The 15,055-nt window shown below is 38.4% G+C and overlaps 1 protein-coding gene across 3 annotated transcripts in view; it reads left to right on the plus strand.

Annotated features, from left to right (window-relative positions):
* The window catches only part of ZEB1 (zinc finger E-box binding homeobox 1), a 225,937-nt gene extending 211,598 nt beyond the window's left edge, over window positions 1-14,339 (plus strand). For all 3 annotated transcript variants that reach the window (XM_064285047.1, XM_064285050.1, XM_064285048.1), the window contains 3 exons: window positions 7,081-8,891; window positions 10,985-11,165; window positions 13,576-14,339. In XM_064285047.1, the coding sequence (XP_064141117.1) occupies window positions 7,081-8,891; window positions 10,985-11,165; window positions 13,576-14,156 (2,573 nt within the window). In that variant the 3' untranslated portion in view covers window positions 14,157-14,339. The remainder of the gene's footprint in view (window positions 1-7,080; window positions 8,892-10,984; window positions 11,166-13,575) is intronic.
* The last annotated feature ends 716 nt before the right edge of the window (window positions 14,340-15,055 follow it).

The following is a 15,055-nucleotide window of genomic DNA, read 5'->3' on the forward strand; positions in this document are numbered from 1 at the left end:
TTAACCAGTGCGCCACCTGAAATTGGGGTAGAAGAAGGAAAATAAGACAAAGCTTAGAGTAGGATTCATGTCATGTACAAAATAAATGTCATAGGGTTATTGCAGTTGGATAGGAGGATTTGTCAGACCTGTGGATACAAAGTTGGGAAGGATAGATCCTACAAAAAATGAGAGTCAAAATTCAAAGCATTCTCATCAGATTAAAATACTGGTCTAGAAACAACAATTTGAAATTTAACTGCCAAATCCTGCAGTGATATTCAAAAATCGGTCTCACTCACATAGTAAGTAGGGAACTACCGCCTGTAGTACAGAAAAGTTCTGAGGGCTTGGTTGGTCTGCAAGTTAACTGCTGCTGCTGCTACAGCTGCTGCTGCTACTTGAGAAGCCAGATTACAGAACACAAAACTCCCACCGTACTCTCTTCATGGTCCATTCATTATTTATTTACTTGTTCTTAAAATTGTTTACTATGAGGTATATATACATTTAATATATCCAGAAATTTTAATTTTAAAATATATAATAAAAATGAAGTAAATTTAAGGAAGTAATACAGGTAAACATTTAAAAAAAAAAAAAAGGATGCCATGAAATCCCTGCCAGAAGTGGACCACAAATTAAGCTCTGAGCTTTAGGAAATAGGAAAGCTGCATTCAGCAACAAGACCCAGAGTTTCTTTAAGTAAAATGAGTCAATTGCTAGAAAAAGTACAACTTATCCTGACACTAAGTCCAAACAGAAAGATGCTTCTGGAAGTATCATAAAGAAGAAAAAAGAACAAAATATGTCATCCTTAGTAATAGCCTGAAAATAAAACAGCAGAGAATTTTAAATAAAATTCTTCAGTAGAAGCCAGAATTGTACCAAAGTGCAATTCAGAAAAATTGTTTCTCCAAGGTGGCCACTTAGATACAATCTAAGTATACAACTCTTGGATGGTATGATGGTCTGGTTTATTCTGTGGGAAAATTTTAGAACAGTGCTACTACTGAAAGTGTCTTCCAAGAGTGGTGCCCTTCTGCAAACTAGTCGTTACTGGTTCTCAGAGAGATAAATATAAAATTAAGAGCAATCATTTAGAAACTGTTACACTAAGACATTGCTGTGACATTTTTATTATATTTTAACAAAATACTAGTCTGCATTAGATTAAAACATATTTTAAGAACTACAAAAAACACAACTGTTCCTTCACCTCAGATAGTTTTAAGATCTCTGTTTGGAATATCTAATAATGGATGACCTGTATATCCTTCAGGAAATCCTCTGTGATTTTTTTTTCCACAAGTTTTAAAAAGATATTGAGGATCAAGGTTCAAAATTATACTCTCTAGAAACTACCTGGATTGTTGCTGTAGCCTGACACCCATAAATTTTAATAGTGGCTCATATGCACAATCGTGTGTCAACACTCATTCAAACTCCACATGTAGGAGTTGAGCTACTATGAGAAAGCCACCATACCCCTACTCAGAGATGAGACAGAAGAGCACCTGCAGATGGGCTCCGGTCTTCCCCAGAAAATAACTTGGGGTGTGTTCTAATATATGCCAGATATTCAAGTGGATGGTCAAGGTCAAATGATTCCCCATCTTCCCCCCACCCCCCCCCCAAAAAATGACCTTAGCCATTTTAGCATGGAAAATTTTTATATCAAATGCAACAACTTCGCTTTAGCCATTAAAATAAATTTCAATATTCATAGTACATTTAACTTTGAGTAGTAACACCTCCTGGTGTAATCTTCAAGCTACACTAGTTGCAAATACTAACCTAGGTGGATAAAGTAGGTGGTGTACTTAAGCATAAACTATAAACCTATGAAGTTAGAAACTAGGCATTGTCTAGCTACCATGGTGACTTTGGCTTTAGAATAATTGTTCTATAAACTTTCTTTCTGTCACTTATTAATATCAGGCCAATCCCAACAATGATAAAACTGGCATGCATTGTACACTTAACTGTGTAGCAGCCACATGCTTGTTAAAATCCTAACAATAATCCTGTGAGGTAGGTACTGTTATTTCCTCCTTTGTACTGATACAAAAACGACGTCTTGGATAGTTCTATTAATTTGTCCAGCGTGACTCAGCTAGTGCATGGCACAGCCGGGGCTTACACCTAGGCATCCTGACACCAAAGTCATTTTCTTACCCACTTTGTTCCCTCATCTCCCTGTCTGTAAATGTAAAATAGTCTGTGTTATAGATGCTTATCTTCCTAGTGTCTCTAAGCAGGAGAACAAGCATCTAGCTCATCAAAAATGGAATCAAATCATTAAGAATGTTAAAATAGAGACATATCCCTTGTTTTACCCTGTTGAAAATTCAATCTGATGTATTTTGAGTATTGAATCGCATTCCAGGCATTCCAGTTTGAGAGACATTGATAAGCTGGAGAATATACAGAGGTGGGTTAATAAGCAGGTAAAAAAAAAAAAAAAAGGATTCTGAAAATCATGTCCTTTGAGGAAAGTTTGAAGGACCTAGGTATGTTTAATCTACACAAGGGAAGACTAAGGATGCACATGATAGCTCTTCATACACTTGAAAGTCTGGCATATAGAAGAAAAGCTACACTTGCTGTGTGTGTAGCAGAAGGAAAAACTAGGACAGGGAAGTAGCCATTGTAGGAAACTGACTTTGGCCAGTACTAACCTTTCTCTTGGTAGATTTGATTTTTAAAAGAATCACTAACGTCTGTTGAGGTCATACTAAGAGATTTGTCATATTATCTCATATAACCCCTACCAGAATTCAACGAGGATACATCTGCATTTACACACGAAAACACTGCGGCTTGGAAAGGTTAAGAAAATAGTGTTTGTCAGAGCCAAGATTTCAACACAAATCCATGGGCCTCAGCAGAACCAGACTAGACTGTCTTTCATAAAGCTGTCCAGTGGGTTATAACTTCCTTTCATTAAAAGAATTTAAGCAGAGACTAGCTGATGGACTGCTACCCTAAAGGTTAGCAGGTTGAACTCACCCAGAAGTACCTTGGAAGACAGGCCTGGTGATCTGCTTCTGAAAGGTCATAGCCTTGAAAACCCTGTGGAGTGCAGTTCTCCCCTATACACATGGGGTTGCCATGAGTCAGAATTGACTTGACAGCAACAAACAACAACAACAAAGTTGATGTCAAGGATGATATAAAATGAGCTTTTCATTGAGGAGGAGGCTGTAGTAGAGGACTTTTTAGAGCATTTCCAAATCTAATTTCAGATTCTTCAGATAATGAGAATACTGGATTATATTTGTGAGAAAATATAACATATTTTTTAACTTTACAACACTAAAGTTACGTTACTAGCAGAGATTACATTGACTTTCTCGTTGCTTTCATTTTATTAGTAAAAATGAAGGAAGAAGGAAAAAGCTTTAGTTTGATAGATAAATCAGCATCACCGTATTTTATAATTCTACAATTAGCCATTCATTCATCCATCTAAAACATGTTTAATGACTATCTCAGTTATCTAGTGCTGCTATAACAGAATTACCACAAGTAGGTAGCTTTAACAAATTTATTTTCTCACAGTTTAAACCAAAAACAAACAAACAAGAAGCTATTGCCGTTGAGTAGGAATCTCACAGTTTAGGAGGCTAGAACTCAGAATTCAGGGCACCGACTCTAGGGGAAGCCTTTCTGTCTCAGTCAGCTGTAGGGGAAGGTCCTTGTATCTTTAGCTTGTTTCCTGGTTCCTTGGAGATCTCCACGTGGCTTGGCATCAGTCATCCCCGGCTCTGCTTGCTTGTTTGCTTGTTTTAATCTCTTTTATATTTCAAAAGAGATTAATTTAAAACACACCCTATGTTAATCCTGTATCCTTAACATAACAAAGACAAAGACAACCCATTCCCAAGTGGGATTATAACAACAGCCATGTTGTTGTTGTTAGGTGCTGTCCAGTCAGTGCCAATTCATAGCGACCCTATGCACAACAGAATGAAACACTGCGCTGTCCTGCGCCATCCTTAAAATCATTGTTATGCTTGAGCTCATTGTTGCAGCCACTGTGTCAATCCACCTCGTTGAGGGTCTTCCTCTTTTCTGCTGACCCTGTACTCTGCCAAGCATGGTGTCCTTCTCCAGGGACTGATCCCTTCCTGACAACATGTCCAAAGTATGTAAGACGCAGTCTCGCCATCCCTGCCTCTAAGGAGCATTCTGGCTGCACTTCTTTCAAGACAGATTTGTTCGTTCTTTTGGCAGTCCATGGTATATTCAATATTCTTGGCCAACACCACAATTCAAAGGCGTCAGCTCTTCTTTGGTCTTCCTTATTCATTGTCCAGCTTTCACATGCATATGATGCGATTGAAAATACCATGGCTTGGGTCAGGCACACCTTAGTCTTCAGGGTGACATCTTTGCTCTTCAACACTTTGAAGAGGTCCTTTGCAGCAGATTTGCCCAATGCAATGCGTCTTTTCATTTCTTGACTGCTGCTTCCATGGCTGTTGATTGTGGATCCAAGTAAAATGAAATCCTTGACAACTTCAGTCTTTTCTCCATTTATCATGATGTTGCTCATTGGTCCAGTTGTGAGGATTTTTGTTTTCTTTATGTTGAGGTGTAATCCATACTGAAAGCTATGGTCTTTGATCTTCATTAGTAAGTGCTTCAAGTCCTCTTCACTTTCAGCAAGCAAGGTTGTGTCATTTGCATAACGCAGGTTGTTAATGAGTCTTCCTCCAATCCTGATGCCCCGTTCTTCTTCATATAGTCCAGCATACAGATTAAATAGGTATGGTGGAAGAATACAACCCGGACGCACACCTTCCCTGACTTTAAACCAATCAGTATCCCCTTGTTCTATACGAACAACTGCCTCTTGATCTATGTAAAGGCTCTTCATGAGCACAATTAAGTGTTCTGGAATTCCCATTCTTTGCAGTGTTATCCATATTTGTTATGATCCACACAATCGAATGCCTTTGCATAGTCAATAAAAACACAGGTAAACATCCTTCTGGTATTCTCTGCTTTCAGCCAGGATCCATCTGACATCAGCAATGATATCCCTGGTTCCACGTCCTCTTCTGAAACCAGCCTGAATTTCTGGCAGTTCCCTGTCGATATACTGCTGCAGCTGTTTTTGAATGATCTTCAGCAAAATTTTGCTTGCGTGTGACGTTAATGATATTGTTGTATAATTTCCACATTCAGTTGGATCACCTTTCTTGGGAATAGGCATAAATATGGATCTCTTCCAGTCAGTTGGCCAGGAAGCTGTCTTCCATATTTCTTGGCATAGATGAGTGAGCACCTCCAGCGCTGCATCCATTTGTTGAAACATCTCAATTGATATTCCATCAATTCCTGGAGCCTTGTTTTTCGCCAGTGCCTTCGGAGCAGCTTGGACTTCTTCCTTCAGTACCATCGGTTCCTGATCATATGCCACCTCTTGAAATGGTTGAATATCGACTAATTCTTTTTGATACAATGACTCTGTATTCCTTCCATCTTCTTTTGATGCTTCCCTTGTCGTTTAATATTTTCCCATGGAATCCTTCACTATTGCAACTCGAGGCTTGAATTTTTTTCTTCAGTTCTTTCAGCTTGAGAAACACCAAGCGTGTTCTTCCCTTTTGGTTTTCCATCTCCAGCTCTTTGCACATGTCATTATAATACTTTACTTTGTCTTCTCGAGAGGCGTTTTGAAATCTTCCGTTCAGTTCTTTTACTTCATCAGTTCTTCCTTTTGCTTTAGCTGCTCGACGCTGGAGAGCAAGTTTCAGAGTCTCCTCTGACATCCATCTTGGTCTTTTCTTTCTTTCCTGTCTTTTCAGTGACCTCTTGCTTTCTTCATGGATGATGTCCTTGATGTCATTCCACAACTCATCTGGTCTTTGGTCACTAGTGTTCAATGCATCAAATCTATTCCTGAGATCGTCTCTAAATTCAGGTGGGATATATTCAAGGTCATATTTTGGCTCTCGTGGACTTACTCTGCGCAAAAAACAGGCATAGAAGTTAGGAATTACAACACATATTTTGGGGGGACACAATTCAATCCATAACAATAAGCATCTTTGTGATCGGTAATGTGATAGGTGCTAGGGATAAATGGCAGATGAGACCCAGAGGCTCCCACCCTATTCAAGCTTATTTGTAACCTATAAATTACAAATTAATGAGCTATAACTATAAATTCAAACTAAAGTGGAAAATTAAGCTTGTATGAAAATAATCCATTTAGTTCAGGGCTTCTCAGAATTTTCTACCAAAGTATTCGTAATGACCAGGGAGGATAAATGCCTCGTACCATGGGGAGTCTAAGAAGCAGCTTGAAGGAGGCCCTCACAAGCTAGAAGCTTCCCTGAGGTTATATTTTTTTACCTAACAATTTCCACACATGTTGCATTTTTCTCCATAATCTAATCTGTCTCTTAATATAAAAAATAAAGTTTTTAATGACCATATCTACTGTCATTAAAATTGAAACTCCAAGATGCTTTGCATACCCACTAGAACATTGCCTTTTATTTCTAGGGGTACGTACACACCAGTTTAATAGCCAGGGCTTATAGCATTACCTTATATTTACAGTTTTCCCCCCATTAGGAGAGATCCTTTAAAGGAAACCGTGTAGAGATGGGAAGTTTTATCAGTCAAGGATAGATATTCATACTCGTAAAGTCTTACAGGAAAATATACTTACTTTGTCTCTCCTAACATTAATTTCTCTTACAGTTAGTTGATTAGAGTATAATATAGAAAATTATATAGGTTGGTGAAAAAAGATACGAACAAAATGTTTGCAAGATTAGAATATAATTATATTTGATATTTGGGAATTATTTGCAGTTATAATGGTTGACAGAAGTTTTATACTCATACGCTGAGAACATTCCTTTGTTGATCACTACGTGTAGTTCAGACTTAGATCTTACCAGTGTTTATAATATTTATATAGGTTTTGAACTTAAAGAGATTATTCTAAATAAAATTATATCAAGCACACATGATAACTCATTTTTAAATTCATATTGGTTGTTTTAGGAAAAATGTGGATTCTTTAAACATGTCTATGGAACAATTCAGTGAATATAATTTCTTGTTGTTGTTTAGGAGAGAAGCCATATGAATGCCCAAACTGCAAGAAACGTTTTTCCCATTCTGGTTCCTATAGCTCCCACATAAGCAGTAAGAAATGTATCAGCTTGATGCCTGTGAATGGGCGACCAAGAACAGGACTCAAGACGTCTCAGTGTTCCTCACCATCTCTGTCAGCATCACCAGGCAGTCCCACACGACCACAGATCCGACAAAAGATAGAAAATAAACCCCTTCAAGAACAACTTTCTGTAAACCAAATTAAAACTGAACCTGTGGATTATGAATTCAAACCCATAGTGGTTGCTTCAGGAATCAACTGTTCAACCCCTTTACAAAATGGGGTTTTCAGTGGTGGTGGCCCATTACAGGCAACCAGCTCTCCTCAGGGTGTGGTGCAAGCTGTTGTTCTGCCAACAGTTGGTTTGGTGTCTCCCATAAGTATCAACTTAAGTGATATTCAGAATGTACTTAAAGTGGCAGTAGATGGTAACGTAATAAGGCAAGTTTTGGAGAATAATCAAGCCAACCTTGCATCCAAAGAACAAGAAACAATCAATGCTTCATCCATACAACAAGCTGGTCATTCTGTTATTTCAGCTATCAGTCTTCCTTTGGTTGATCAAGATGGAACAACCAAAATTATCATCAACTATAGTCTTGAGCAGCCTAGCCAACTTCAAGTTGTTCCTCAAAATTTAAAAAAAGAAAATCTAGTCCCCACAAACAGTTGCAAAAGTGAAAAGTTACCAGAAGATCTTACTGTTAAGTCTGAGAAGGACAAAAGCTTTGAAGGGGGAGTGAATGATAGCACTTGCCTTCTGTGTGATGACTGCCCAGGCGATCTCAATGCACTTCCAGAGTTAAAGCACTATGACCTAAAGCAGCCTGCGCAGCCGCCTCAGCTCCCTGCACCGGAAGCTGAGAGGCCCGAGTCCTCTGTTCCGTCAGGTACTGGAGATGGTAATTTGTCTCCCAGCCAGCCACCTTTAAAGAACCTCTTGTCTCTCCTAAAAGCATATTATGCTTTGAATGCACAACCAAGTGCCGAAGAGCTCTCAAAAATTGCTGATTCAGTAAACCTGCCGCTGGATGTCGTAAAAAAGTGGTTTGAAAAGATGCAAGCTGGACAGATTTCAGTGCAGTCTTCTGAACCATCTTCCCCTGAACCAGGCAAAGTTAATATGCCTGCAAAGAACAATGATCAGCCTCAATCTGCAAATGCAAATGAACCCCGAGACAGCACAATAAACCCACAAAGTCCTCTGAAGATGACGAAATCTCCAGTTTTAGCAGTGGGATCAACCGTCAATGGTTCCAGAAGTCGAACACCACCCCCATCACCACTAAACCTTTCCTCATCCAGAAATACGCAGGGTTACGTGTACACAGCAGAGGGGGCACAAGAAGAGCCACAAGTAGAACCTCTTGATCTTTCACTACCAAAGCAACAGGGAGAATTACTGGAAAGGTCATCCATCACTAGTGTTTACCAGAACAGTGTTTATTCTGTCCAGGAAGAACCCTTGAACTTGTCTTGTGCAAAAAAGGAGCCACAGAAAGAGTGTTGTGTTACAGACTCAGAACCAGTTGTAAATGTAATCCCACCAAGTGCCAACCCCATAAATATTGCTATACCTACAGTCACTGCCCAGTTACCCACAATCGTGGCCATTGCTGACCAGAACAGTGTTCCGTGCTTGCGAGCACTAGCTGCCAATAAGCAGACGATTCTGATTCCCCAGGTGGCTTACACATACTCAACTACCGTCAGCCCTGCAGTCCAGGAACCACCCTTGAAAGTGATTCAGCCAAATGGAAATCAGGTAAAACCCCCACACCTGTTTGGTCAAGTGCTGGTTCGACTTATTTCAGTTAATATTTTCTAATAAAAATCAGTCACTGTAGAGCCAAGCAAGTTGTTATAAACTGTCATTTTTAAAAGGAAACATATCAGTGTTTGCTTTAATTTTCGTGGCAGGATATCTTTGGTGCTTATTAATCCAAGGGATAGTTGTCAACTAAAGTTTAAAGTGTTGTTCTACTGTGAGAGCGATTTATAAGTCTCAGTCAAAGTCCTGACTGTATGAAACTGGAAACAGAAAAATAATTGGAAAATTCACTAATCACCCATTGCCATCAAGTCAATTCTGACTCATAGCAACCCTGTAGGATGGAGTAGGACTGCCCTATAGAGTTTCCAAGGAGCACCTGGTGGATTTGAACTGCTGACCTTTTGATTAACCACTACGCCACCGGAGTTTCAATTCACTAATTAGATTTATGTTTTTATAGTTATATTCCTGAAATTAGCAAATAGTTTCTGCCTTGGTTATGATCATTAATACACAGAAATATGTTCCCATTCACAAGCATTTCACACCAGGAAACTTAGCTATCACTTTTTATGTGCTAACACCTCTGTTTATAGAGGCTTCAATTAAACTAACAATAAGTCTACAAAAAAGAACTCATCTAGTGAATTTTCCGATCATCTCTCAAGCTGTAAACATTAAGCAGTGTTCAGGCATAATCATATATATGAGAAAATACAGCTGTGGATTTATATTTATGTTTTTCTCTTAACTTTCCTTTAAATCCCATGATTTTTAGCTCAACCAGTTTGGGGGTGGAGCTGTTTTGTGTGACTGTTGGTGTGTCTTAATTCCCAAATAAGCCCGAACTTCTTCCGTATGTCACTAACCTTGTTGTCTCTTCATTTTTTTTCTGTCAATTTCTGATTGAATCAAATGATACTAAAGATAAATACCATCTCTTATGCAAGTATTTTCTTTTAGTAGGTGCGGCTGAAATAATTACAATATCCTGCTCAAGTGTGTATTTGCTGCTTTTTTCTCAAATATAGCTACTGATTGGTTTCCTGGAATTGTGATTTCTCTTGAAAATGGTTTTACAATGAATTCTTCTAAATTTTTTGTGTATAGAATGTTTTGCACACCTTCGAGTAGAAAAAGACCTGGCATTAATGCTTCATCTAATCATTTGATGAAATCAAATAACAGTGAAAATACCCTCAAGTTAACTTTAGCACCCATTGGCAGCTCACAAATGACCTGCACAAAAGGCTACCCCTTGTCGTCCCTTACAAAGCCATCAGCAATATTGTGAAAAACCTTTGTGGTTTAGAGGCAGCAGAATGGAAGACTCTAGAAAAGACGCAAGTCTCTTAGGTAACCCAGTTTCACTGCAGACTCCCTACAGGATTATTCTACCTACAAAATAAGCCCAAAATTATCTCCCTGAGACTGCCTAAAATTTTTTATTCCATTGAAGTTCTAGAGATTGATTTTGACTAGCAAGTGTTCCTGTTAAAAAACGGTTTTTCATTTCATCCTGTTCTTTAGAAAAGTGGTGGAGCAAACATCTGGTTTTTTTGTTTGTTTGTTTGTTTTTAAGAAGACCATGGAGGTTAGTTTATAGAACTCTGAAGTTCTCCAGAATGCAATTTAAAGATCATTTTTAATGAGTCTTAATTTTTACCTAGTGAGACCCAGAATGAAAAAAATGAAATGAAAACAAATGATGCAGTTAAGAATTAGTGATTATTTTAGCCAACTTGTTAATTTAAAACTTTCTGCAAATTTCTCATATGGAACCAAGTAAATTATGTTACCACACATTTCCCATTCTTGCTTTTTGGTATCTGTTCTCTTCCATAGCATGTATTATTGCTACAGTTGTGACTGTATTTTCCCAGCCTCGCTTTTGTCTAATATCAACCCCCCCCATCATCTAGCCCCACCCTTGGATCACATCTGCCTTGATGAGCGGTATGCTTGCTTTGGCAAAGTTGTTTAAAGTATAAATCGAAGTATTTCTTTAACCCACGCTTTTATGTATATCTTGTGTTTCTCTTTTACTTTTAAATTAAATTTCCTTACTCCTTTTTTTCCTTTAGGATGAAAGGCAAGACACTAGCTCAGAAGGAGTATCAAATGTAGAGGATCAGAATGACTCTGATTCCACACCGCCCAAAAAGAAAATGAGGAAGACAGAAAATGGAATGTATGCTTGTGATTTGTGTGATAAGATATTCCAAAAGAGTAGCTCTTTACTAAGACATAAGTATGAACACACAGGTATGTTGATGAACACAAATGTATTGTCCTTTTCTAAAGTTCCTGTGATATGATAACACTGAAAAAATTCTAGATTAAAGATTACAGTTCCTGTATCGGGATTATGACTTTTTTTGCTTTCCACTTCTTTGATCTTGCCACTTCCACTTGTCTTCCCACTTCTACCTAGTATTTAAGTCCCTTTTTTAATTTTTAGATTTTTGGTTTTTGGTTTTTGCTGTTGTTGTTCTGTCCGTTCCTTTAGCGACTAGTTTCTTTAAGCTAGCACAGCAGTTACTCTGTCTACCCTTACTTCTGTATTCTGTAGGGTTTAAATATATGTCATAACTATAAAGTAGTAAGTAAAAGACTAATGTGAGCTTATTCCATATTAATAAAAATGTGGTACCTAAAATAGGGGATCGCTGGCTGACTTTACAGAGAGACAGAATCTGACTTAATAAAAGAAAAAACTGCCTAGTAAGAATGCAGAATGCTGCCCACATGAGTCATAGGCTTCTTGTCAGTTGAAGGGTTTTGACAGATCTTTTGTGGTGTGTGGAAGTCCTGCCTCAGAGGGTGAACCAGATGATTCTAAGATCGCATCCAACTCTGAGAGTCTGTAATTCTCCCACAAAATATAAATTCGCCCAGCTAACCCAGGGGTCAGCGAACTGTGGCCCACAGGCCACATGTGGGCCTCTACCTGTTTTTGTATGACCTGTGAGCTAAGAGTGGTTTTTACATTTTTAAATGATGGGGAGAAAAAGAAAAATACTTATGACCGTGAAAGTCAAATTTTAGTGTCTGAAAATAAAGTTTTATTGAAATACCACCACGCCCATTCATTAACATATTGTCAATAGCTGCTTTCATGCAGCGACAGAATTGAGTAGTTGTGACAGAGACTACATGGCCTGCAAAGCCAAAAATACTTAGTATCTGGCCCACTACAGAAAATGTTTGCAACTCCTGGTCTAGCCGATTCTTTCTATCTGATGGTATGCTGGTAAATTTTAACAGCTGGTTCTCTGAGGGTGGGGGAAGCCCTGATTTGCAGTGTTTGCAGATTCCCTTGGTGTAACTACTCCCAGCAGGCTGATTGCAAGCTTGCAGGGTGAGATCAGTGGCTTGCAGAATTCCTGAAAAATTTAGCAGTAGGCTCCCTCAAGCCAGTTAAAAGCTGGCTTCAGCGTACCACAGCTTCTATCTAACCCAAGTTTCTGTGTAAGGGGTTGGGCTTATCAAAGCTCTTTAGCCCCCTACCCTCTTCTCCCTGTCCCCACCCTCAGCCATTTTGGCTACACCGTCCAGGTTTATCTTTCGTATTCTTATCAACTTTTTAATTCATTTCTTACTCTTTGAGAAAGGGCAGAAAACTGTTTTCCCTCCCTCTTTATAGATACATATATGCAGTGACATTTGAGTGGTTCTTGGAGTCAAAAACTTCTGTTAGGTAAGAGAAAGTTGCACCTCAAAGTAAGCCCCTTGTGACGCTTTCTTCCAGTTGCTTTTACTGAGATTTGAGCAAAATTTAAAAAAATCTCTTTGTTCTTTGGGCAAGACTTAAATATTAGCAAATACCAGAATGTCTGTATGAAGAATGTCCTACTCTTTAAAATAAGAAAAAGCATTTCTGCATTTGTTAGTGTTAGCTGCTTGATTGCACTGAAATTGGGCATTGTCAACCCTAATTTTGGTCAACTTGCGGTCGGTTCCTTAAATACCTAGAACAGCAGCATTTCTCTAGCCAGTTCATCTCAAGGGGCAAAAATTGTTTCTTGGGGCAGAAACCTTAGGTAATACAATAGTTGGTGGTTCTCCCAAGGACCATAGTACAAAAAAAAAAAAAAATAGTATATTGACATATAAATCATATATGACACATTAAAATTTTGATTGGGAAAAAATGTCTAAAAATACCCCTGGAAGGGGTAGTTGTTGTCAGGTGCCGTCGAGTCGGTTCGACTTAAAGTGACTCTGTGTACACAGAATGAAGCGCTGCCCAGTCCTGAGTCAAGAAGGGGGAGAGGCGGCAATATTGAAAAACAAAGCAGAGAAACACTGCTCTAAGCCTTCCTGCCCCACTGCCTTCACTACCAAATACCTCTTCTGAGTTTCACTTTTTTCTTCCTGTTGTCATGACACTTGTATTTGTGGCATTTCAATCTCACGTAGCCCTCTTGGCCTTTTCATCTGTAATGAAGAGCACATAAACTAAATTTTCTCATAGAAATGGCAAGCCATATTATTATGTTATGGAGGTTATTGTATTATATTACAGAGAGTTTGTAGTGGAGAGCTGGGCAGTTATTAAAAAATTAAACTATAGCCCTAGCCTTTCCACAACCTACAGCACCCTAAAAGCCTTATTTATAAGGATATAAAAAATACCACCTTTTTATTTCATAGCTTTGTTCTTATTTTGCAGGTAAAAGACCTCATGAGTGTGGAATCTGTAAAAAGGCATTTAAACATAAACATCATTTGATCGAACACATGCGATTACATTCTGGAGAAAAGCCCTATCAATGCGACAAATGTGGAAAGCGTTTCTCACACTCTGGTTCTTATTCTCAACACATGAATCATCGCTACTCCTATTGCAAGAGAGAAGCAGAGGAACGTGATGGCACAGAGCAGGAAGAGACAGGACCAGAGGTCCTCACCAACGAGCACGTTGGTGCTAGGGCATCTCCCTCGCAGGTCGACTCGGATGAGAGAGAGAGTTTGACAAGGGAAGAGGATGAAGACAGTGAAAAAGAGGAAGATGAGGAGGAGGATAAAGAGATGGAAGAACTGCAGGAAGAAAGAGAATGTGAGAAACCACAAGGGGAGGAGGAAGAAGAGGAGGAGGAAGAAGAGGTAGAAGAGGCAGAGAATGAGGGAGAAGGAGCAAAACCGGAAGGTCCGATGAAGGATGACGGAGTTGTAAATCAAGCAAGCAGCATGGAGCAAAAAGTACATCAGAATAGTGAGCAAGTGTCTGAAGGAAAAACAAATGAAGCCTAATAGTTTTTCTAGAAGGAAAATAAATTCTAATTGGTAATGAAGTTTGTTCTATATAATACATGCTTTTCATGGAAACACAGTAGCCTGTATACTGTGATTTCTGTTCACTACTGTGTAAAGTAAAAATTAAAAAAAAAAATTACAAAATACAAAAAAAAAAAAAAAAATACACAAAAAAAGAAATCCAGGTGTGCCTGAACCTCAGACTTAGTAATTTTTCATGCAGTTTTCAAAGTTAGGAAGAAGTTTGTAACATGAAGCAGATTAGAAAACTTTAGCGAGGCAGAAAGCAAAGGTTCGACAGGAAACTGATTAATTAGATAAGCATCTGGCATTGTCTCATTTTATCAGTATTAATTATCACTTTTTTGTTGGTTTATTCTTGAGCTGTACAATTGGGAGAATTTTATAATTTTTTATTGGTAAACATATGCTAAATCCGCTTCAGTATTTTATTATGTTTTTAAAAATGTGAGAACTTCTGCACTACAAAATTCCCTTCACAGAGAAGTATAATGCAGTTCCAAACCGTGCTAACTACCTTTTATAAATTCAGTCTAGAAGGTAGTAATTTCTAATATTTAGGTGTCATAGTAGAGCATATTATCATTTAAAGTGTATTGTTAGCCTTAAGAAAGCAGCAGATAGAAGAACTGAAGTTTCTTACTCATGTGGTTTAAAATGTAGTTCAGAAGATTGTCATTGAGTTCTGATTGCAGGGACTAATAGTGTTAATACTGGTGAGGACAGCAACGTCGTCAGAATCAGTGTTTGTAATTAATTGTGTTTGAGTATGTGGTAACAAATATGAAGGATATGATATGAAGCTTTGTATCTCCTCTGGCCTTAAGCAAGACCTGTGTGCTGTAAGTGCCATTTATCAGTATTTTCAAGGCTGT

The sequence above is a fragment of the Loxodonta africana genome, chromosome 4 (genome assembly GCF_030014295.1).
Source record: "Loxodonta africana isolate mLoxAfr1 chromosome 4, mLoxAfr1.hap2, whole genome shotgun sequence".
NCBI lineage: Eukaryota > Metazoa > Chordata > Mammalia > Proboscidea > Elephantidae > Loxodonta > Loxodonta africana.